This window comes from Mustela erminea, chromosome 1 (genome assembly GCF_009829155.1).
Source record: "Mustela erminea isolate mMusErm1 chromosome 1, mMusErm1.Pri, whole genome shotgun sequence".
NCBI lineage: Eukaryota > Metazoa > Chordata > Mammalia > Carnivora > Mustelidae > Mustela > Mustela erminea.
In genome coordinates this window covers 113,206,506-113,231,973 of record NC_045614.1, presented here as the reverse complement: position 1 = coordinate 113,231,973, position 25,468 = coordinate 113,206,506, and the positions used below count along the sequence as shown (strand labels likewise).

At 37.8% G+C, this 25,468-nt stretch overlaps 1 protein-coding gene across 3 annotated transcripts in view; it reads left to right on the top strand.

Annotated features, from left to right (window-relative positions):
• Positions 1-25,468, top strand: part of VPS8 (VPS8 subunit of CORVET complex) — a 247,363-nt gene that overhangs the window by 161,417 nt on the left and 60,478 nt on the right. For all 3 annotated transcript variants that reach the window (XM_032338603.1, XM_032338586.1, XM_032338595.1), the window contains 6 exons: positions 5,465-5,612; positions 9,526-9,615; positions 13,174-13,216; positions 16,473-16,576; positions 21,741-21,822; positions 22,177-22,259. In XM_032338603.1, coding sequence (XP_032194494.1) covers positions 5,465-5,612; positions 9,526-9,615; positions 13,174-13,216; positions 16,473-16,576; positions 21,741-21,822; positions 22,177-22,259 — 550 coding nt within the window. The remainder of the gene's footprint in view (positions 1-5,464; positions 5,613-9,525; positions 9,616-13,173; positions 13,217-16,472; positions 16,577-21,740; positions 21,823-22,176; positions 22,260-25,468) is intronic.

Sequence of the window (25,468 nt, the reverse complement as noted above, 5' to 3'; positions counted from 1 at the left end):
GTCTGTGTCAAAATTTCCCCTTCTTTTAAGAACACAAGTCATACTGGATTATGAGTTAGCCCTCCTCCAGCATTACCTCATTCTAATATAACTAATAATATTGACAAAGTGGCTGTTTCCAAATAAAGTCACATTGTGAGGTACGGGGAGTTAGGACTTCAACCTGTGAATTTGTAGGGGGCCTAAGTCCACAACAGTAGGCCTTGTTAAGAACAAAATGCTCTGGATCTATTTTTAAATGGCTACTTTTCTTCTCCACTGGAAGCCTGACTGGATTTTTCTCTAGTCTTCACTGTGAGAACCTGGTGGCTCCTCAGATAAAATTCAAGACAATGTGGGAACTCCCTCACAACCCCTGAAGACTTGGCTTCCTAGAATTTAACCCTTAAATTTGGCCACAGTGAATCTCTGGCATTTTGTCATTTCTAGTTGAGGTTTTCCTACTGTAGTACTGGCTCCAGCAGCAGTGGTCTCTGCTCCTGGCCTCTACTACAGTGGGCGCTGGTTATTTATAGCCACCTGTCTGTTGCTCTCTAATTCAGGGGTGGCAGTTTGCCCTAGGACCTCAGCTCTCAGGCAGATTGAAGAAGAGGTGTTGATTTTCGGTTTATTCAGCACTTTTCCTGTGAGGATGGAAGTGTTAACTTCCAAGCTCTTTCCATGCCAGATCAGAAATGAAATGCCTTTGTTCTCTCTATGTTCAACATTATATGTGGATATCACATTAGATTTATAGTAGGCCGACCCAGGATCAGTTCAAAAACAGTTTCTGAAAACCATATAAAGAATGTCCCTGTGGCAGGGTCACAGAACTGCATCTCTTTTGTCTCCAATTGTGTCTGTCACTTTGGGGAGAGAATGGCATCTCGAGTCTCATCCAGACCTGGAAATGCCCCAGGTTGGGTATTATGCTGAGGTGACAGGGCCTGCCCCTTTCCAGGCTTTCTTTGATTTAGGCCGCATTGAAACAATTCTTGCTAGTGGGATTACTGGTGGATTTTAGTATGAAGGAGAGCTCGGCAGGGCAAGAAAATACACATTGCAGATAATCTCAGCATTTGGTTCTTACTCTCACCATGAATAGTGGTATTTTGGAAGAATTGTTTGAGCTTACCCTCTGAGTTTTTAATCAAAGTCTGTACAGCATTGGAATGATCCAGGCACTCTTTATACATGATAAGGTTATGGAGTGAAATTAATTTTCTAGGAAAATCATTAGGCTCTTATTTCTGTTAGCTTATAAAAGCCATTTTTCCTGCTAATGCAGGAGAACATTCAAAACAGTGCCTTCTTTTTTGTGAGTATCAGAGATAAAAAGAATTCTATTAGGATTGGGGGAGGACATTTTGACACTTGAGTAGCAGTCAGACTGGGAAATGAAAAGTGAACAAGTCCCCTGCAGATCTAGCTTACATCTGCTCTTAGGTCGATTGGATATGGCAGAATATTTGCCATTAGACACAATGGTGTGCTTGCCTGCTTTGCTCTGTGCCTCCTATGAGCTGATAAGGGAGAGTGGCTGTTCTGTGTGAGGACTACTGGCTGCTCTGCACGAGGTAGAGGGCCATCCTGGAGATACGAGCTACTACATTCTTTCTTGCCACAGGACAGGTTTCCATCTAAGCCTCTCCTATCCAGTTTGCGGGACTTACTGTTGGTACAATTCCATATATATTTTGTAGGTACTGTCTTTGCTATCTTTAATGATCCCACTTAACAGTGTTTACCAGGCAGATGGGCACATTCATTGTTTTGTTCGAATGACATGGGATTACATTGTGGGCTTTTTTTTCTTTTTTAATTGGAGTTGGGGGTTAGGCTCAAAAGGAGAGGGAGAGAATCCTAGGCAGTGTTCACGCTCAGCTTAGAGCCCAACGCAGGGCTCATTCCCACAACCCTGATATCGTTACCTGAGCCGAAACCAAGAGTTGGGTGCTTAACCAGCTGAACCACCCAGATGCCCCTCCACTGTGGCATTTTTAACTTGGAATGTATATGAAAAGCTGGAAGTTCAGCCTAACAACCTTGTAAAACAACTTGATGAGAACGAAGACCTCAGGGAGAATAATTGCTTTTACTCTTTTGTGTTTTGAGTGATGTATTTGAGTTCTCAGTCTAAAAGGTACCACGTAGTCATCAATATGCTACCACCCGGATTTATGGGGATGAGCAGGGAATTCAAGCAGGCAGGATTTAGTCTAAGCTGAGGTAGCCCTAAATTGTCAAAACAAGTTATAGGGAGACTGTGAAATTCTCTTCCTCAGAAATCTCGAGTAGTCTAGACTGGCCTATTTTTGTGCAATATTTAGAGTGAAGGAGAGAGACTGGACTAGACTTTCCTCGTCCCCATGCAACATTTATTTTCTTTGTCAAATTTTTTAAAGAAATTTGAATTTGAGTCATTTTAATGATGTAATTTATTTAAAACTGAAACATAGTTTATCCTTCCCCAGAAATAGCGAAATGTACTACAAGATCATAATTTTGAATTATTTTCACAACCCAAGTAAGGATGAATGTTTTCCCAAACGTGAATTTTGGTGCATGGTTGGTGTGTGTGTGTGTGTGTGTGTGTGTGTGTGTGTGTGTGTTTGACAAGGCATGTGTATGCTTTCTTTTAGAGCTGACAAGAGAAAAGTCTTGTGTGTGCCTTGTAAAATTCTACCTTTTATATATACTTAAATGTTCATATCTATAAGTCAGGGCTATTATTAAGATATTAAAGTTAATATTAAAATACTTAAAAAGTAGATAAGGTTTATGTCTAAAATACATAATTTTGATAAAGTTAGCAGTGGCAAAGCAGGTGGCTAATAGAAGAGTAACAGAAGTAGTTTTGAGAAATGGATGTAACAAATGGTATGTGTGTACCAGAATGATAAGCAATAGTCAGAAATGGATATAAATTCATTAATGTTAGCTTATTTATTAAAGTTTTGATTATATTGATGTTGCCTGGTCATCTTCCAGCAGACTTATTATTTCCCTCCCAAATGAATGCATCACAGTCTGTTTGAGAGATTTGCTTGGTTTGATGCATAGTCACACCTTCAGTACTTATAAAGAGTTTTGTCAGTAAATGCTCTGGAAAGAATCAACTACCAGATTCATTGGCAGATGCTAACGTCTAGTCTTAATTTGCTCCATAATTTTGCATTTATAAGACATATTAACAAGTCTGATGTAGATAAAGTATTAGCACTACCTACAGTGTGGTATGAACATCTGAAAAGAACACTGGCTTACCTTAACGTCAAGGATCATTGATTAGCATTCCCTTTTTCTTTTACTGAGCATTCTGTTGAGACAAAATCTTAATCCTGCATAAAGAACCATCATTTCCCTGTGTTATCATATGCATTTTCTTTTTTTTTTTTTTTAAAGATTTTTTATTTATTTATTTGACAGACAGAGATCACAAGTAGGCAGAGAGGCAGGCAGAGAGAGAGAGAGGAGGAAGCAGGCTTCCCGCTGAGCAGAGAGCCCGATGCGGGGCTCGATCCCAGGACCCTGGGATCATGACCTGAGCCGAAGGCAGAGGCTTTAACCCTCTGAGCCACCCAGGCTCCCCATCATATGCATTTTCTATTTTGTCCATGTAGAACTTTCTGACAAGATTCATTCGTAGCTCAATCTAAATTCAGAGCCTAGTCCTTGTAATTCTCTCCCTTCTATCTTGTATTTGGTTCCCTTTTTCTAAAGGCAATCCAGTGCATTATTGCCAATCAATTCAGTGTAAATCAGTGTACATTTACTAAGTAGTTGTTTACTATGTGCCAAGACTATGTGAGAGCTGGGAAACATCGAATGCCAGCCACACAGCCTTTGCTCTCAGAGTTTATAGTGTAGTTGGGACAGGGACACTTAAACAGATAATTTTCAAATTCTGCCTTCCCAGAAGATAATTTTTGGGAAGAATTAAGGTGATGGTCTACATAGGAAATAACCAGTTATGAAATTCTGCACTAAAGGCAGTTGTGAAATACAAAAGAAAGAAAAAAGAAGAAAAAAGAAAGGAAACTTGATCTGAGAGATTTATAGCCAATTTGAGGACACACTGAATTAGCCCATCAGCAAGTATTGACAGCCCCAAGCAGCAGAACGTAATTAATGACTTTAGCACTCAGGTCTGGACAGAGTGTCACAAGACTCTTAATTTAGGAAGGATTTCCTTTGTCTAAATATAATTTCTCTTTTTATAACTGAAATCTCTTACTACTAAAAATAGGAGGGCTATTTACCATCATTTGTAGAGTATTTATAACCTCAGGTTAATCTCAGTGGAGTCCAGAGCTCCCCACTGTGACTGTTGGTGTGCTGTGCCTGGGTTACAGGTGTGCCCCAAGACCCATCCCCTCAGCTCTTGGGGTGGCTTTTGGGGCACCCATAGTCCCCTGTGATCAGTCGTCTTTACTCTGATGGGCCATATGAGCACTGTCCTCTTCTGTGTGCCATGACCTGAGAAAAGCTGGGAGATGTTGGTTTAAACCATCTGCCTTACCATTTCTTCAGAAGGCTAGTTTCCCAAGCATTTCTGTATCTTATTAACCCTTTCCTGATATCATTATATAAGGAGCTTTGGTTGAGGAGTGTTGAAGAGAAGACAGGGCTCCCAGAAGTAACTGACTTCTTGAAGCTCCAGAGATGATTCTTGTTCTGTAATGAACAGTAGTTGATTTTCTAAATAGTTCCTTTTGACCATGGGTAGTTGAGTGTCCATCATGATTAAAACTAACACCCTATTTCTCTAGCTTTTTTTTTTTTTTTTTTTTTTTTTTTAAAGTAAGCCATATGTCCGGCGTGGGGGGCTTGAACTCACAACCCTGAGATCCAGAGTTGCATGCTCTATCAACTGAGCCTGCCAGGTGCCCCAGTATCCCCAGTGCTTGGTGGGTGTTGCGAATCACTGACATACAAGACAAATGAACGCATATATACTGTGTACCCTGCCATTCATCCACTTTCTGCATTTGGTTTAACAATACCTAAATAATTAGCCCTCACAACATACAGGGCACTATTGCAGGCATTAGGAATTTGTTAATGAGAAGATACCAGGTGCCTGCCCTCCAAGAGTTGATAGTCTTTACATGAGAAAGGTAATTAAAGAAGTAATTACACCGTGGTGTGATTGGTGCTATGAGGGAAGTACAGTAGGGACCCCTATTTAGGCTGGAAGTTGGTTTAATATATATAGTTACTCAATTTTGTTGTCCCTTAGAGGCACTTTCACTGAATACCATTTCCTTAGGTAGTCAGTATAAACTGAGTACTGTTGTGATGTAGATTGTCTCTGATGTAAGCCACAGTTCACCCTAACAACCCAAGTAACAGTGAGACTTTGACTTGATGATTTCCCTCACCAGGAGGCAGTCTTGGTTTCAAGGCTTTCGTACTTATTACCTGTAGCCTTAATTACAGATGTGGTGAAATAATGCTTCTCTCTTGCTGGTTATGTTTTCAGGGAGGGTGTTCACGTACATCAGGAATTGGTGCAGATATCTCCATGTGTGACAGAGCAGTTCATTGAGCTATTGTGTCAATTCAGCCCAAACCAGGTTATAGAGACACTGCAGGTCCTTGAGTGCTACCGCCTGGAAGAAACCATCCAGGTAAGAGCGGTAACGTGGAGTAGACAACAGAGCACTCATGCTCATCGGTCACCAGTTTACGCGTGGGCAGAAGGATACTCAGATGTTCCAATACATAGCCCGTGGGATTGAACCTGGCTGGTCTGACTCCATAGCACATGCCCTCCATCGTGCTGCCCCTTAATTCTAGTCAAGTCGGAAAGAGCATGTGTCCATCATTGTTATTAATCAAGTTTCACAGATATTCTAACCAGCACAGTAAGCCTGGAGGAAGGAATGCAATAAAAATATATTAAAAGGAAAAACCAAGGTCTTGTTTGTGGGCACTGATTAGTTAGCTAGTCCTGTGATGCTTAAGACTTGGGCTCAGGCGGTCAGTAGCCTTCTCCCACTCATTGCCTTGAACCCCTTCCCTTGTTTTCTCCTGTTTCCAAATGGAAATGACTATGCATGTGCATGTGTGTGTACATACACACACAGACACACTCTAATCTGAAAGAGGTTGTTGTTCCTCACTTAAAGTTTGTCAGCTACCATTATCCCTCCTTTCTGTTATTGTCAGTGCTCTGAACCAGTAGCCCGTGTTCTCTGTGTCACCTCCTGAATTGCTCACACACTTGACACATTTTACATGGTGAAGTATTTAAAATATATAGAAATGTGCAGAATATCAAATATCTATGTACCTACCAATCCAATTGTATACATGGTCACATTTTACCGTACTGGCTTCAGATCTTCATTGTTTGTTTAAGAAATAAAGTACCTTTTATCTGTCTGTTCCCCTGTCCCCACTGAGGTCACCACCAACCTGAAGATGGGGAGTGGAGCCTTCCCCTCCATGTTTTTTTATTTTATCTGTATATGTATTCACCTATAAAATGCATGCTTTTACATGCTTTTAGAATTTGTATTAATGGTATCATATAGTACATATCCCATTGAAAAATTGCTTTCTTTCTTTTTTAAAAGATTATTTATTTATTTGACAGACAGAGATCACAAGTAGGCAGAGAGGCAGGCAGAGAGAGAGAGGGAAGCAGGCTCCCTGCTGAGCAGAGAGTCCGACGCAGGGCTCGATCCCAGGATCCTGGGATCATGACTTGGGCCAAAGGCAGAGGCTCAACCCACTGAGTCACTTGGGCACCCCGAAAAATTGCTTTCTTCATTATTTTTTTAATTTATCACTTTTATACATGTAGATTGAATTCCTTCATTTTAATAGCCATTTAATATCAATTGAATGAATGTGCCACAGTTTATTTCCCTATTGATAGACACTTGTATTCTTTCTAATCTTTTACCTTTATAAACAATGCTACATATACATCTTTGTATAATGTAGGTTTGTGAGGTTTCTCCAAGTAATTATCTGGAGGTGGAATTCTTAGACAGTAGAGTAGCTTTATTCTATTGTTATTGCCACAGTGATCTGTTTGTTTCTGTTCTCATCACCCATGGTTGTTATTTGCTGTTTTTCCACATTCTTGCTGATACCTAACATTTTTAGACTTCTTTATTTTTGCCAGTGTGGTGGGTATCTTTGATTACTCATGACATCGAACATCTTTCCATATGTTTAATGACTCTTTTGGTTTTCTTTTCTCTAAATTATCTGTTTTGTATCATTTGTCCTTTTTTCTATTGAGTTTTTGCCTTTACTGATTTGTAGAAGTTCTAATTTCTGCATCTCTCATCCTTTGCTGATGTTATGTGTTGGAGATGCCTTCTTCCAGTCTGTTGTGGCAAGTCTTTTAACTTGGTTTTTAGTGACTTCTATTTTAACTTACCAGTCTTTTCCTTTAAAGTTTAGATTTTTGTATGTGTCTTATTTCCTTTTCCACTCCGATGGTATAAAAGATATCCTCTTATATGAGTTTTATAGTTGAGCTTTTTACATTTAGGTCTTTAATCCATCTGGAATTTATTTTTGTAAACAGATCAAGAGAGGGATTTATGTATTTTTTTCCCCGTGTATAACCAATGGTCCATGTGATATTTTGGTGTCCTTACCTCACTGATTCAGAATTCCTTACTGCTATGTACCAAACTCCCAGAGATGTAGATCTGTCTGTTGGAGCTCTTCTCTTCCTTTGGTCATGTCTTTCCTTATACCATTACCGCATATTTTAATTAATACAGCTTTACAATAAGGCTTATTATTTGAAAGTCGTCCCTCATTTTTTTCTTTAAAATTCTATGTCTATTCTTAGGCTCTTACTGTTTCACATCAAATTAGAAATCACGTTGTCAGGTTCCTCAAAAAAAAAAAAAAAAGTCCAGTGTTTTTATGAAATACATACATTGAATTTTAGATGAGTTCAGTCAGGGAAGACTGACATTTCACAATGTAGAGTCTTCACATTCAAGAACCTGGTTGTCTTTTTAAAAGCCTTTGATTCTCTCGAGTGAGGTTTTAGTAACTTTTATATGATATACATGGTTCTTGCATGTGTTTTCTTACATTTGTTCCTAAATACTTACACTTTTTGTTAAGGGTGAAAGTTTTTGAAATGACATCTTTATTGATTGCTGCTGCTGTGTGTTATTAATTTTTTACATTGTTTGTATCAAAAAGAATCTGAATTCTTCATTCAAATAGTTTCTAGATTTTTTTTACGGTAATACTACTTTCCAAGAATAAGGGTAGTTGTTTTTGTTTCTTTTCAATCTTACCCTGCTTTCTCTCTCTTAATCAGATGTGCAAGAGCTCCAAGATATTACTGTATAGAAGCAATGACAGTATATATTCTTGCCTTGTCTCTGATTTAAAAAAATTTTTTTTTGTTTGTTTTGTTTGTTTTTTTCTCTGATTTAAAAGGAAAGATGTCTAACATCTAAGATGTCTAATATCTTCCCATAGATAATTTTTATTAAATTAAAATTCCATTCTCAGTTTGGGTAATAGTGTTTTGTTTTTGGTTTTCTTGAGAATGGGTACTGCATTTTATCAGATACTTTTTTGTATATTTATTGAGAGGATCATAGGTTTTTCTCCTTTGAACCTGTTAATATGTTATTTGTGCCTCTCTTTTTTCTTCTTGCTAAGAAAGTTTTTATCCCACTTTATTAGTCTTTTTTTTTTTTTTTTTTTTTTTTTTAAAGATTTTATTTATTTATTTGAGAGAGAGAGACAGTGAGAGAGAACATGAGCGAGGAGAAGGTCAGAGAGAAAAGCAGACTCCCCGTGGAGCTGGGAGCCCGATGCGGGACTCAATCCCGGGACTCCGGGATCATGACCTGAGCCGAAGGCAGTCGTCCAACCAACTGAGCCACCCAGGCGTCCCTTTATTAGTCTTTTTGAAGACTATTTTGGGGCTTGTTAAACTTCTGTATTGTTTTTCCTTTGTTTCTTTTCAATAGCATTATGTTTTGCATTTCTCTTTCTAATTTCTCTTCTGAGCTTGCTTGGTATTTCCTTTATTTATTAGAAACTCTTAGTTTATTAAGACCTCAGAAGTTGTTTTGTTGTGTTTCATTGCCATTTTGTTGTAAATATTTTCTGATTTATATTGTTCCTATTATGAGTATGTGTTACTTTTTTTCTGTGGATATACTCATTCAGGTAAATGACAGTTTTAGATTAAATTCGTGATGAACATGGGTTAGTTAGAACTGCCAAGATGGGCCACTTATAAGACTAGAAAGTCAAGGGCGCCTGGGTGGCTCAGTGGGTTAAGCCGCTGCCTTCGGCTCAGGTCATGATCTCAGGGTCCTGGGATCGAGTCCCGCATTGGGCTCTCTGCTCAGCAGGGAGCCTGCTTCCTTTAAAAAAAAAAAAAAAGACTAGAAAGTCAAGAATTTCATATTATATTGGACCATAGACTACTACTGAGGTATGAATTTATTATTTATTGTCATGTTGTTTTTATCCTTAATAGGATCCACAAACAAGATTTGTGAACAAAAATCTTTATCTTTTCTTATTTCGTAGATTACCCAGAAGTATCAACTTCATGAAGTCACTGCCTACCTATTAGAAAAAAAAGGAGATATTCATGGTGCCTTCTTAATAATGCTAAAGGTAGTATTTTACTTTATTTGCTTTGTCATGTTTCTTTCCAGGCCTCCATTCATCAACCCATCTTTTTTTTTTTTTTATTGAGATATACTTGACATGTAACATTGTGTAGGTTTTCACTCATCTTAATCTCTTGTGTGTCAGAATAAGTTGCAGACAATACTACATTTTACCACAAAATGTAAAAATATTTACATTTTATCATGACTAGGTTTTATCATGACTAGAGTTTAGTCACTGACTAGAGCTCACCATTTCTTTTTGGTATTTTTTAAAGTGAAATTTACATTCAGTAAAATGTATGAGTCTTAAGTGTATCATGTACTGAGTTTTGATACATGCACACACCTGTGTTCCTAGTTCCTAACAAGACAGAGAACATTACCTTCACCAGAGAAAGTTCCTCATGTTCCTTCACACTCAGTTTCCATTCCCATACCCCCACACATATTCACTTTTCTGATTTTTTTCACTGTGAATTAGTTTTACTTTTTTTATGCACTTACATTAATGGAGTCCTCCAATAGTACTCTTGTATAATTCTTCTTTCAGCATGATATTTTTGAGATGTGTTAGGAGTTTGTTTCTTTTATCACTGAGTAGTATTTAAGTGTCTGAATATACTACAGTTTATTCATTCTCTTGATGGTTGACGCCTGAGCTATTTCTAGGTTTTGGCTATTAAGAATAAATCTACAATGGGGGCACCTGGGTGGTTCAGTCACTGGGCAGCTGCCTTTGGCTCAGGTCGTGATCCTGGGGTCCTAGGATCAAGCCCCGCATCTGGCTGCCTGCTCAGCAGGAAGCCTGCTTCTCCCTCTCCCACTCCCCCTGCTTGTGTTCCCTCTCTCGCTGTGTCTCTCTGTCAAATAAACAAATAAAATCTTAAAAAAAAAAAAAAGAATAAATCTACTATGATCACTCTTGTACATAAATGTTTTCATTTTCCTGAAGGTAGTACCGAGGAGTGGAATTGCTAGGTCACAGGATAGGTGTAGGTTTAGTTTTATAAGAAATGATAAGACCTCTTTCCAAAGTAGCTATTCTATTTTACATCTTCTCCAATAATGTATGACTTTTGGTTTGCTACACATTCTCCCCAACAGTTTGTCTATTTTTTACAAAAATTTTTATCCACTTTTTAAATTGTTATAAAATATATATTACAAAAATTTACCATTTTGGTGAAATTAAGTATATTCACATTGTTTTGCAATTATTACCACCATCCATCTCCAAAACTTTTTCAGCTTCTGAAACAGAAACTCTGTACCCGTTAAATAATAACCTCCTCTTCTCCCCATCCCCAAATAACCACCATTCTTCCTGACTTTATGAATTTGACTGCTGTACCTCATATACTTGGAATCACAGAGTATTTGCTTTTTTGTGTACATTTGTCACAAAGTCTTCAAGATTTATCCATATTGTAGCATGTGCCACAATTTCAGTTTTAAGGCTGAGTGGTATACATTTTATGTGTATGCCACTTTTTGTTTATCTGTTCATCCATTGATAGACCCTCAGATTGCTTCTACCTTTTGACCATTCTGAGTAATACTGCTATGAACATGGGTATACAGATATCTTTTCAAGACCCAGCTTTCATTTCTACTAAGCATATAACCAGAATGGAATTACTAAATTCAATGATAATATTATTTTTAATTTTGAAGGAACTGCCATACTGTTTTCTATAGTGGCTGCACCATTTTACATTCTCATCAGCAATGCAGAAGGGTTTTAATTTCTCTACATCTTCTCCAAAACTGTTTTCTTGATGGTAGCCATTTTAATGGGTGTGAAGTACCCATTTTAAATATTGTCATCTACTCAGTGATTTTAAATATTGTCATCTACTTACGGATTAGGGATATCCTATTTATATTTAAAAAAAAAAGTTCCAATTTGGCTTCTAGTTTTTCTCTAGCTATGTAGTCACCAAACAGGCCAGGAAGAATATTCCACAGAGGCTTGCGTAGGCTCTCAGCCTCATTTAATGAATAAGTTACCCTTATATCTCTTTTTCCCTTGCAGTTTGTTGAAGATACCATGAATCTATTTTTAAAGGATAAATTAAACATATTCCTGGCATGGATGGGGGAAGAGAAGCAGGATACCCTTGCAGGGAATAAGACCAGCATTTACAAAGGCATGGAAATACTGAGAAATATGAGCTGCTAGGAGAGAATCCAGCAGCTCTGCTGGGGCTCCACTATCAATGTATAGACAGGTGAGGTTAGAAGCAAGGGCTGGGTCCAGATTTGGGAAGATTTTGTAGGATACCCTGAAGAATTAGGACTGATTTATTATCACATGAGACCACTTAAAGGTTTTTAAGCAAAAGAACTGACATGATGTTGTTTCATGAAGATTGCTCGGGTAACTGTAAGAGGATGGGGGTCTAGAGAAGGGGGAGGTAAAACTTGGGGAGAAAGCAGAGAACATTTGCGAGGCTGTGTAGTACAGGTAATGAATCCATGAGGCTTAAGCTAGGGGTAGTGGTGGTGGTGAAGTGGGGAGAGGATTGGACTTGAGAACTGTTGATCATTTGAATATGATATGGAAGGAATAAGAGGGAGTGGTTAATGACAGTTGTATGATGTTTAGCTTTACATTATTAGCCTATAAGGGACCTCAAGGAAAGGAACAAATTTGGACTAGAAAAGATATGTTAAGATCAGCCTCAGTGTATATTAAGACGACTTTGAGGAGCACCTGGATGGTGTAGTCAGTTAAGCATCCAGCTCTTGATTTCAGCTCAGGTCATGATCCCAGGATCATGGGATGAAGCCCCATGTGGGGCTTCTTGATCAGCAGGGAGTCTTCCTGAGCTTTTGTCTTTCTCCCTCTCTTTCCACCCCTCTCTCCATGTTCTCTTTCACTGTCTATCTAAAATAAATAAATCTGTTTGTTTTGTTTTGTTTTGTTTTTAAAGCATCCTTTGGAATGTCATCAGTTAAGGCTTTCTAAGGATCTAGTATTTGGTGTAGCAGTGGACACTGAAATTTGCATATTTAGAGCTGTCATACTCAAGTCTGTGCCCCATGCTCTGGAGACACACTTTATGTTCTTTTTTTATTCCCACCCACCCCTTTTTCTCATAGCCCACTATGACTTTTATTCCCTTACCCAAAGTCTGGATAAATCCTGCTCTTTATTACTGTGCCTAAAGAATGTCATTGATGATGGTATAATGGTACAACAGAAGCAGAAGTGCTGCAGATAAGTGACACTTAGTATTTTGGGTCCCTTCCAGTACTGCTAGCTTTGCTTTATGTATACCCCAGAATTCTCTTCTGAATGACAGTAAGCGACCTATCTTTAACCTTGTTGTTTCACCTTGTTGTTTCTTCAAGGTTTTCCTTTAAAATGTGTTTGTCTGGGTGATGGGTATTACGGAGGACACATGTTGTGATGATCACTGGATGTTAAAAAAAAAAACAACAACAAAGAATTTTAAAAAAATAATAAAAAAATAAACAAAATGTATTTGTTCAAATATTTGTGATTTAGGTAACTGTATCCTTCTTACCTCCTGCATTTTTTTTAACCTGCTAGAGACTGCAAAGCAAACTTCAAGAGATAACACATCAAGATGAAAGTAAGTTCTTGAGTGTGATTTACAATTATTTCTTCCCATGGACCCTGTGTTTTAAAAGATGTTGTCTAAGAAACTGCATTTACTAAATAATAATTACCTTGATCTGTATAAATACTTTAACACTGATGCCAATTTTAGCTCATTTTCAAGGGCTCATAATGGGGAATCATGGAAACCATTGCAGCTTTGTGATGCCAGTTGCCAGTGGGGTTCACTAATACTGATTTTTTTGTTGTTTGATTTATTTCTGTGCCAATTTTTGGTTATATATAAATGAGGTGCATAATTAATGTCTTTAAAGTTACTGTAATGTACTGAGCAATAACAAATCGAACTTCTAATCAGTAATAGCCGGGGTTTCTGTAGTGAATTTCTATAATTTTAGCACAAAGCAGTAAAACTTGACAGTGTGGAATCTTAGATGGCCTTGTCACAGACAGATGTAAAATTCCCATTATTTTCCTTGACGTTTTAGGACATAGATTAATTTTTTTTTAATTGTGGTAAAATACACATAACACAAAATTTACCATTTTGGCCATTTGTAAGGGTCCAGTTCACTGGCATTGAGTCCATTCACACTGTCCTGCAACCATCTCCACCATCCATCTCTAGAAGTTTTCCAACTTCCCAAACTGAAGTTTTGTACCCGTGAGACAATTACTCCCATTCCCTGCCCATGTCTGTCCCTGGCACCTCCCGTTGTGCTTTCCCACTCTGAATTTGATGACAGGCCTTCTATAACTGGAATTGTCCCGTGTTTGCCCTTTTCAGTCTGGCGTGTTGGCCTAGCATAATGTCATCACAATTTTTCGGCATTGTAGCACGTGTCAGAATCTCATTCCTTTTTAAAAAGGCTGAATAATATTTTGATTTATGTATGTACCACATCTTGCATCCTTTTGTCTGTCCATGGACACTTCAGTTTCTCCCGACCCTTGTGAAGAATATTGCTGTGAACATGCTGTCCAGGTATCTTTCTGAGACCCTGCTTTCATTTCTTCGGGGTAGATTCCCAGAAGTGTTACTGCTGGATTAAATAGTAATGCTAATGTTAATTTTTGAGCGGCTGTTATACTCACTTCCGCAGTGGCCGCCTCAGTGTATGTGGCCGTCAGCGGCACACCAATGAGAATTCTAGTCCATCCAAGCCCTTACCAACACTTGTGCTTTTCTCTTTTCTTGAGCATAGCCATCCTCCTGGGTGCCAAGTGATAGCTTAGTGGGCTTTTGGTTTGCATTTCCTCATTGACAGGTAATGGAGAACATTTTTTCACATATTTACTGGTTATTTGTGTATCTTCTTGGCCAAGTGTTTATTCAAGTCCTTTGCCCGCTTTTGAATAGGATGATTTCTTTTCACATTATTGAAATTTTCCAAAATAGCTCTTCCAAAGTTCATTCGATAGGTGATTTTTAGATTGCCCTACCTCTTCAACACATTAGCACATTTCTTAGACCCCCTTTGCCCACACATTTCCTTAAACTCCTTTACCCTAATTCTCTATAAATTACATTCATTTGTGTTTTCTGTGGCTCGGTCTTAGGTGATAGGATCTGTGTTGTATCTGGATCATTTTGTATTACACGGCATCTTCTTGGAGCCTTAGTAAACGGTTGGCTTTTCCATATTTAGTTCAACTAAGCATTTAATTGTTATTTTTGTACTGTTAGTCTCTGTTTAGTCAATTTGTATTAGATTTATTACATTTATGATATTTTCTTATTGTTGTTAGAATAATTTTTGCACACGTTACATGGGAGGTTGAGGGAAAAGAAGAATATTTCCCTAAAACCACTACAAAGATTTGCAAGTGATATGTGTAGAGAAGCCAGTTCTTTGGATTTAAATTTCTTTGAAGATCAATTTTTCAGAAATAGTCTCATGTCCACTGTTTACTCTCAGATTTAATTTTTTCTGCATGCCTAAGAATTTTGGAGGATTTGCTAATTACAAGACATGTGCTCGTGAGGGTAATACACAGATGGCTAAAACACAGCTCTTACCCAAATAACTATAGTCTTGTGAAAGAGACAGATATGTAAATAAAAACTTTGAATGCTGGAAGAATCAAGTGTTATCAATGAGATGCAGTGAGAGTGGCAAATGATTGTGAAAAATTAGGGAATGATTTATAACTGATGAATCAAAGGTCATTTGTGGAAGATGTGACCTTTGCAGTAGGACTGGAATGATGACTAGAAGTTTGATAGGGAAAGGCAAGGAAAGGGCACCTGGGCTGAGCAGAATGTGAGTATGAAAGTTCTTGACCAGGAACTCAGGAGTAAGATACAGTGCAGTGGAGTAAGAGCACAGAGGGTGAGAACGTGAGCCAGATGGTTACTGCGTCTTCTTAGGGTCAGAGGTTTACTTATGTTCTGTTTTTAAAACTTCAAGGCTTTTCATGATTTTTGTGGATGAGACTGATAGATTTGCTTGTGACAAAGAGAATGAGGGAGGCAAGATTTAGAAGTCAGAAGTTTAATTAAGAGTTGTTGCTCTAGTTCACAGGAGGTGAAGAGCAGCATAGGGTAAAAGTCACGACACGTGAGGGCACAGAAGTAGAATCCACGGAAGTGACAATTTATTTCGATGTGTGGGTAAAGTAGGGATGGAACATCAGGGACGATGAAGATTTATAAAATGACTTAAAGAAGATGGTTTCATTAACTTAGTTTGGGAAGTGAGAAAAAAAGTGATCTGGTTTTTGTGCATATGAACTCAAGGTGCTCGCAGGACATCCGTGTAGAGATGGATAGAATCTGTGGACAGTTCACCCTGCAGATGATGAAAGGAACACGGGCTGCAGGTGTACATTCAGAAGTTACTGGCAAGGACCTGAGGTTGAAACCACAAGAGGAAGTGAATTATTGGGAAATGAAAAGGAGAGGGCCTAAGATAGTATCTTGAAGGATGACTTACATCTAAGAGATAGAGGGAAGAAGAAATGGTAGAGCAAGTAAGGTGAAAGGTCATCTTTCCGCTGACTAACCCACAGATGATTAGAGCTGTTTCATAGCTAAAGTGTATTAAAATGCTAAGTGTGATGAGCTTTATATGTCCTGTGAATGTCAGGCATTTACATGGAAACAAAATTATCTGTTTTTAATCTATTAAGCATTGGTATCATGCTTATGGAAGATTTCATAATACAAAACAGTGCTATGCCAAGAAAAAGATAATTTTTTTACAGAAGCTCTGAGAATTCTCAGTAATATATCCTTAAGTCTTGTTAATAATTTTTCTGAATCTTAGAGACCAAAGAGGAGCTCTCATTGAAGGATGTTGAAGATACCATGGTAGAGACAATTGCTCTTTGCCAAAGAAATTCCCATAATTTGAACCAGCAGCAACGAGAGGTAGGAGAATGACTACTTAGGCATATCAAAGTCGGTTCTGATCTGAAACTAGGAGTTAATTCTATTTCTTCTGCCCTCTCAGCCACCTGAGTTTAATTCAACTAGATTTTAATCACTGTTTAGTGCTCCCAGGAGTATAAGCCTCCTAAAGTTATTGTGAGGAGTGCTTGTCCTCTTTGTTCTCACAAAAGGCTTTATATTCCTGGATCTGGCTGTGCTGCAGGATTTAAGCACGTGATTACTGGATGTCCTTGTTCTCTTTGGACCGTGATTCTGTGTATTCCGTGTAGCGATTCTATATTCTATGGATGTGTTGTCATTTATCATCTCTTCTATTCTCTGTGGAGGAAAATGAGCATGAGGAGCTGGAGGGAAACCTTTAGGGGATACAGAGAACACTGGAAAAGGTCAAAGAAGGCTGTGATGTAGTTTCTCAACCCTGGCTGCACATTACAGTCACTTGGGGACCTTTAAGAAAATCCCAGCACTCGGGCTGCACCCCCAGAACAACGAAATTACAGTTTTTGGATGGGGACCCAGTGCTAAAGCTTCCCACATGATCCCACTGTACAGCCAAGGTTGGAACCACTGCTGTAACAGATTCCAGACTGCCAAAAGGCAGAGCACAGAACTGAAGGAGGCACGGCTGAGCACCTGGTGCAGGTGGGAGTTACAGCAGGGAAGCAGAGACTAAGGGGGCGGGATGGGACTTGACAGCCACATTCTGCTGCAGTTTTCAGAAGAGAAGTTGCAGCGTGATGTGGCCTCCTTGTAACTCCTCGGTGCCTGCCTGCCTGCCCCTCCGGGCTGCAGCCTCTGACTTGGCACCACCCGGCACCTTTCTCTTCCCAGGGTTCTGATATGGGGAGTAAGGCAGACTTTTTTTTATATATTTAGCCATACATGTTACAGTGAGTATTATAAACTTATTTTTCTTTCCTGTTCTTTTGAGTTGGGTAAATTGCAACTTGACATTCTTGTCAAAGATTTTTTAAGACCATACGTTCCAGAAACCCTTCAGAAGAAAAATTGTATACAACAAGCACATTTACATAACAGAGGTGATTTTTAAAAAAACATTTTGTGTGATATACATATTTTTTATTTTTTAAAATCCTGCAAAACAGAAAGTTACAAAGAAGAATGTTTTTTTTAAAATTACCTTGTAAGGTGCTCCTGGCTCAGTGGGTTAAATCCTCTGCTTTTCAGCTCAGGTCATAATTCCAGGGTCCTGGGATGGAGCCCCACATCGGGCTCTCTGTTCAGCAGGGAGCCTGCTTCCCTTCCTCTCTCTCTGCCTGTATCTCTGCCTACTTGTGTTCTCTGTTTGTCAAATAAATAAATAAAATCTTAAAAAATAAATAAATAAAAATTACCTTGTAAGATCCTATCACCCAGAAATAAACCATCATTATCACTGGGGGAACCATCAGTCCAGGTACTTCTTATCGGCCTAAATCAGGAAATGCTTGCTTTTACAAATAAATATAGTAGTTAGTCTCCATTAGGAAGCTTTCTGAATTTCAAATTAATATTTCTTCACCATACTATTTCTTAATAAATATCACTACAGCTTAAAAAAAAATCTGAATGACTGTAACAGATTGGAATTATTTATTTATAATTACGTTTCTGTTTTATAGTATCTGTGATGCCAAGCCAGTAAGGAAACACGTAAACTCATGCTTGCTCCCACCTCTCTCCTCCATCCCTCTTAATTTTAAATAACCTCATAAAAGCCAGTAACACATACATTCTTTTCTGTGTCCACAATTCCCATAAATCGTTTAATCTTTTGAAAATGGATTTTGAGCTTTTAATCAGTCGTTTTGCCATGATTTTTCTATTCCTGAGTTTTTATTTTCATTTATCTTTTGGTTGGCTGACTATATTTGGACATGGTTATATTTTGATAGAGAAACATGAAAAGGTAGAATTCTTTAAGCCATGTTCATACATACTTAATTCTAAATCTTTTTCACTTTTCAACCCTTCCATCTCCTCTCCAATATCTATTTGATACTCCTCCAGCTTCTCATGGAAAATTTAAGGGAAAAGGATATGTTTATATGTTTTATAAGTAGGGCTGTTTAGGTTCACATAAGCTGAAATATATGACTCACATGTATTAACTAGTAGAATTAGTTATAAAAATCCATGCCTCCAGAACTCTAGGGATTATTCCGACTGTATTTGAACTCTGTATCTCTTAATCAGAGATCGGAACAATGCTTCTTTTGATGTGGCCAAAGGAAAACTCATTCCATCTTTTTTTTTTTTTTTTCTCCTGAGTTGGGATTTGTTTTAGTAAAAATATTAGATGTTAGACTTCTTCCTGTCCTTTGAAATTTTCACTTCTTTATGGCTATTATTACGCCATTGACTGGCTGCGTGTGAGAGAAGTCTGTTTGTCTCTCCTGTGTAGAGACACACCCTCTCTTTGTGGTCCCTCCCTCTAACAACTGGTTTCTGCTTCATTTCTGAATAAGTTTCATTATTACAACAGAAATATTTGAATGTAAATTTTATATAAATACTGTCTTGTGTGAAAAATGCTAGACTGATCTTATGTAATACCAAACATTCAATTTGGGGGGTTTTAATGGTGGTTTGTCTTGATTCTCTTTGTTTTGTTTTGTTTTGTTTTGGAGAGAGTGAGAACAAAAGCTGTTACCACAGACAGTCAACTAACTGGAAGATTTGAAGCGTTTGGAAGTTTGACAGTAGACTGTTCATAGTATCTCTTTCCAGAAGTTATCATCATAAGACTTAATGTTATGAGTATTTACTTAAAGCAGACTACAGGAAATTGGGCTGTTAATCCTTTCTCAAGTAGAATCTCTGCCTGTCCTACTTTTCTCTATCTGTTTATGGGGCTGCCCTAATACACGGTGATTACATATAACAAAGAGTTTGGCTTTGTTATTATGCATATAATTCCCTGAAAAGGAAGCTGTGTATTACACAGCATAAGAAAGGAATTCAGGTTTAGTTGTGTTGCTCTCAGGGGATGGTTTGTGTGGAGATCTAATTAAAGAAAAATAATTCCTCTGTGTAGAGTGTGAATGTATCCCATGGCTATTACCTCCACAACCATGCTTCTCCCAGTCTACCATTTATAGTCAAGAAACAGCTAATCTTTTTTTTTTTTTTTTAAAGATTTTATTTATTTACTTGACAGACAGAGATCACAAGTAGGCAGAGAGAGAGAGAGAGAGGGAAGCAGGCTTCCTGCGGAGCAGGGAGCCTGATGCGGGGCTCGATCCCAGGACCCTGAGATCATGACCCGAGCTGAAGGCAGCAGCCCAAACCACTGAGCCACCCAGGCGCCCCAAGAAACAGCTAATCTTTACAAAAGTAATTCTTCTGAATTGTCTGGATTAAATAAGAAAATTTAAAAATTGAAATTTCTAAACATAATAAATATAAAAACAAAATGTATCCCATATTAAAATAAATTATAAAATGTTTTGTATAAATTATAATTTAAAATAAATTATAATTTATACAAGAGATTGTATTATATATATTATTATAATTTATACAAAATATTATACAAAATAAAATAAATTATACAATAAATAACACAATTAAAATAACCTACACAGAAATAAATAATGTGGTTATAAAAACATGTTAAAAAAAAGGTAAGCTAAATAAAGCTATCCAAGAATAAAATACAGCACTAATAGTTCATGAGTACTAAATAAGTTAAAATTTCAATAAAATAAAAAATTGCCATATGTAATATAGTTAAAACCAGTATCTTGAGAACTTAAAGAAATACATCAAAAGTTATTAGTATGAAATCTTGACCTCATAAAACCTTAAATGGGGGCAGATAAAGGCTTCCTAGTAGAGCTCTTCAGTTGGGAGGTAAACCAGTGGTTACTGGACCTGCAGCCTGTTCTTTTTGCCTTCAGAGGCTCCCATATCTCCACTGCCATAAAATTTGTATGGGGTCAAGTGGTGGGGTGCAGAATATGCCCTTTTCTGTAAATAACCACTCTTGTTCTGCTTTGACCTTTCTTCATGGCTCCCAGGTGTTTTCAGGAATATGTTCCTCCCAAGACATAGAATTAAGACCTTCTGTAAATGATTGTCCAACAAGAAACCATGTCTGAAAACTTAAAATGTATTAGTTTGATTTTTGATTAAAGGTCCCTGCCCTCCTCCCCCCCAAAAAGGAAGAGGACAGAATTTGGAGTCAGAGTACCAGTTAACTGGTAGTGTGATCTTTGGCAAATTTTTCTAAACTTAAGTTTCTTATCTCAAGTGAAGATCGTGCTTATTGTATAAGGCTGTTACGAAATTGAAATGAGAAAGTTGTGTAAATCATTTAATTGAGGACCCAGCATAATAGGAATAAATAAATGGTGGATCTATTAATTTATCTCTTGATGTGGTTGGAAATGTTAATTGAAATAATGTTAACTTCTACTTCTTGGTCTATGATGACTAACATAATACAAAACAACGCTTTAGAGAGGGAAAACTTTGGACAACATTTATTCATTTCTCTTGCTTGATGCAGCTAAAGAGAAATGTGGGGAGGTGAGGTGGCAGAGGGGCGGTCCTGTGTCCTGTCCTGCAGTACATAGGGTCACTTAGACTTGGTCAGGGGTGCCTGTACCGCACTGTATATGAGAACCCGGCTGGCAACTCGACCGTGTCGCCTTTGAACAGGCCTTGTCCTAAAACACAGAAGATTGCAGTTCCAGGGTCTAGACTTACTGCGGTTTCTTTATTTTCCTAAGGGGCATAGCAAAGATACCTATTGTAACTGTGCTCATTGCTTCTTTATTGTTGTTTCCCTTCCCAGTCAAGTGTTCTATCTTTTGTTTTTAAAATGTTTATAAACAGGGTGCCTGGGTGGCTCAGGCATTAAGCATCTGCCTTTGGTTCAGATCATGATCCCAGGGTCCTGGGATTGAGCCCTGCATCCGGCTCCCTGCTCAGTGGGAAGCCTGCTTCTCCCTCTCTCACTCCCCCTGCTTGTGTTCCCTCTCACTGTGTCTCTGTCAAGTAAATAAATAAAATCTTTAAAAAATAATAAAATGTTTATAAACAAATGTATGTGAGAGGTACATCTCAACCTGTAAAGCACTATGCTGAAGCCAATCTTAAATATAACAGAGTGCTTTGGTTTCCTCTGACATTGTAGGCACTCTGGTTTCCATTACTGGAGGCAATGATGGCCCCCCAGAAGCTCTCTGGATCAACCGCACCTCATCTGCACCCAGAAGGTAATTACATCATCAAAATCCACCTATACCATCACCAACTTTCATCTGCAAAAAATTATCATTATGATACCTTTTCCCAGTATCATAGTATTAGTGTTTTTCTTAATGAAATTGTTGTATAGTGTTAATCTCATCTTTTATTCAGTTCTTTCTGTGGCACCAGTTGTGTCATTTGTCTTGAATAATAGGAGCTTTGTTATTTATCAGCAGTTAACTTTAAAATATCCAACTGGCCCTGGTTAGCTGAGTTTCTAGGAAACTATATAAATCTATTATTTTCCACTGACTTGTAGGAAAAACCAAGACCTCTTACTTTAAACTAACCTTAATATTAACATTTTATTATTATAACAGCTCTGAAATCTCTGACCATGCAAGTTCTAAACAGCATGGCAGCATTTATTGCCCTTCCATCGATCTTGCAAAGAATCTTACAGGTGAGTTAAAAGGAGAGAAAATTCAATGTTGATAAGTTTAAACTAATATTCTAGTCATGTTTATATAACAAATTAAGCTAATGTTTAAATTGGTCTCTAGAGTAATGCAGCTGGTTTTTGTCATTGCTAACTATCTAACTTAACAACTGTCATCCTTGAGCCTTTCCTGGTGCTCCAGGAGTGTGGGTTTTCCTGACACAGGCTGGGGACCTTCCAGGTGGGTGTGCAGCCTTCACATGTTCACCGGCATCTGGGGATTCAGATATAAAGGCTTCCTGTTCATATGCTAACTGGGAGAGAATCACCATTTATTGCCAGCGAATTGTGCCTTTTAGATTAAAAAATTATATAATAACCTAAAAATTACATTAATATAGTCATTTCTGAATCATAGGTTGTAACTTAAGTTTTCCAACTCATAAAAAAATTTTATGTCAAGCCCTCATCCCCTATTCTAATTGTTACCCAACTTTGTTTCCACAGCCTTTGTAGGAAATATCTTTTGAAGGAAGTACCTATTTCCTTCAGCAAAAGGCATGTATGTTCCCAACATCATTAAAAGAATACCAAAAATACCCCAAGATAAATTTTTCAGAAACTTTGTGAACATTCCTGGGGAAATAGCAGGAATTATCCTTAGAATCCATTTTGTCTTCCTTCATTTTATGCAGCATAGACACACACACACACCCCAAAACCATCAAAAAACAGTGCTATGATGCCATTGGTCTTTATAATTCTCAAATGACTTTTCTCCTGTCAAGAATGTCCCTGGCAGCTCTCTTTTAAGACTTGCCAAGCTCCACTTGCATCTGGTATGAAGTGTCTGGGCTTTGCTGATACAGACTGCTGTATCCCTAAGCTCTCCTCACAGTTATGTATCTGCACACGTCCTCTTTCGTTTGATCCTGAGCATGTGGTGCAAAGTCTTTGATATAAACCACTTCTCTTATGTCCATTTTAGAATATGTTAGTTATAATGTTTTTAATTGAATATAAAGTAGTACTTCCATAAGGCAGACATACTTTAATTTACCAAGTAAATTAGAAAAAATGAAATCTTAAGGTCAAAAGTAGCTTCACTTTCAGTGTATGCATTTTGCTTTATGTTGAGCTTTAACCACACTTTGGAACATAAATTACAAGAAACAAAAATCAGTTTTTTTCTTGGCAAAAGCAGGTGATTTTTAAAATTTTTGTTTTTTCAAGGCTCCTGACTTTGAAGGCTTTTGATATTGGAAAATCTTCCCTTTATTTTGAGTTTTATTGGCATTTATTTTATTTTATTTTTTTGGCATTCATTTTAATTGTGTTCTTAGCATTCTCTACTTTCAGTGGTAGAAAAGGTACATTCCACCTTCTTTTCCCATGAATCAAGAGGGTATGCTCTTTCTTAAATTTGTTATTTGCACGTTTGTGATTACTGTAGTAATAACTCTACCTTGTATTTGTGTAGAGATTTTTATTTTTCTCAAGTTGCTTTCACAGATAGTATCTCAGTTGAAACTCAGAACATTCTCTTCAGGTAGTTAGGGCTACTACAGAAATTTCTGTTGATGAAGGAGGAAACTGAAGTATGGAAAAGCTAGTACTTGGTTTCTGTTTGTGGCAGAACCCGGGCTACCACAAAAGTCTCTTACATTCTAATTTATGCTGGTTCCTATTATATTGTGTAAGCTTTTCAGTTGTTTCAGTGCCTGGTCTTTTGAGGCGTTAACTAATTTGTTTATTAAATATGTTTCCCTGTTTGGTCATTTCCTATGTAGATGAAAACCTTAGCTCTTGTCCTAAAGAGCTTTTAGGAGAGACAGAAAATGTTCTGATGTAGCTCTTCTTTGGGCTCTAAGCAAGTAATGGTGGCCACCTGAAGGATTATCTGCTGTGAACCCCCACTAGGGTGATTGCCACTTCATCCCTACATTTTCAGGCCATATGATTACAGTAGGAGCAGCGTCTGACAGCAGGACCCTGACTCCACTAGATTGAGTCAGGGTGAGCAACTGGCCACTAAGTAGGGCCAATCAGTGCCTTTTCCAGGAAATTATAGAACTGAATTTGAAGAGGATGAATAAGCCACTCTTCAGGCCTCTTGAGTTATATAAGGTACAAAGTTCAGCAACTGACGGTGACTACTTTTCCATCATGTTGACTGAAATAGTTAAAAAAAAAAAATCACGGAGAGAAGGGGAAGAGTAAAGCAGACACACAAAGAGGAAAATAGACAAGATGCATGAAGAAAAGAAGAGAAGACACCAGGAGAAGAGACAAGGCACAGGGAGAGGAGACCACAGAAATCCTGATGGCATTTGAGTCCTTTGTTTTAGTTGTAAAGGCTCACCTGCTTTCCTTTGCTTGGATCCTTGAAACAGCCCAGTATCTTTACAACAGTTAGTTTTTTTAATAAGTTGAAATGAGTTGGGTTTCTGAATATATCTAGTCAAAGGAGTACCAATAAAAGTATATCTGAAACAGACTGGGGAATTTGGGAAGATTTCCTGGAGGAGGAAATGTCTGAACTGAATCTTAAATAGCCTAAAGGAATTAGGGGAAAAATGGAGATAGGGCTATTCTAAGCGGAGTGAACTATATATACAAAGAATGTGAGGTAAAACATGGTATATTTGGAGGAGTTGCAAGTGTTAAGTATGCTTGGAACATAGGACAAGAATAAAGGTGAGTCACGGAGCTGAAATTTGAGAGACTGGCAGGGACTGTGTTCTTAATTGCTTTGTGAAGCATAAGGTAGGACTTTGGATTTAATTTTAACATTAGTAGATTATCATCAAAGGATTTTAAGCAGAGGAATGATGGAATAATGTTTCTCTTTAGAAAAATCATTCATCCAATATGTTATACAGGATAAATTGGAAGAGATAAGACTGAAGGCCTAGGAATACCCAGAATGTAATAGGTACTCAAAATTTGTTAATTGTGTTGCATAGAGTGGCTAGGAGAAGATGGATTTGGAGGTTAGTTAGTAGAATCCGCTTGACTTTTTGACGTTTAGAGGTAGGGAAACACAAGAACTCATGTTTCATGTGACTAACAATGAGCAGTGGGGAAACATGAGACCAGACTTTATGGGAAGAAGTAGAAGTGGAGAAATAGACTCGGAAGTTGTCAGCACAGAAGTGGTAGTTCAGTTCTTGAAACTAGGTGAATGTTAGGAGGAAATGAATTAGCGAGAAAAGCAGAAGGCTAAAAGTGAA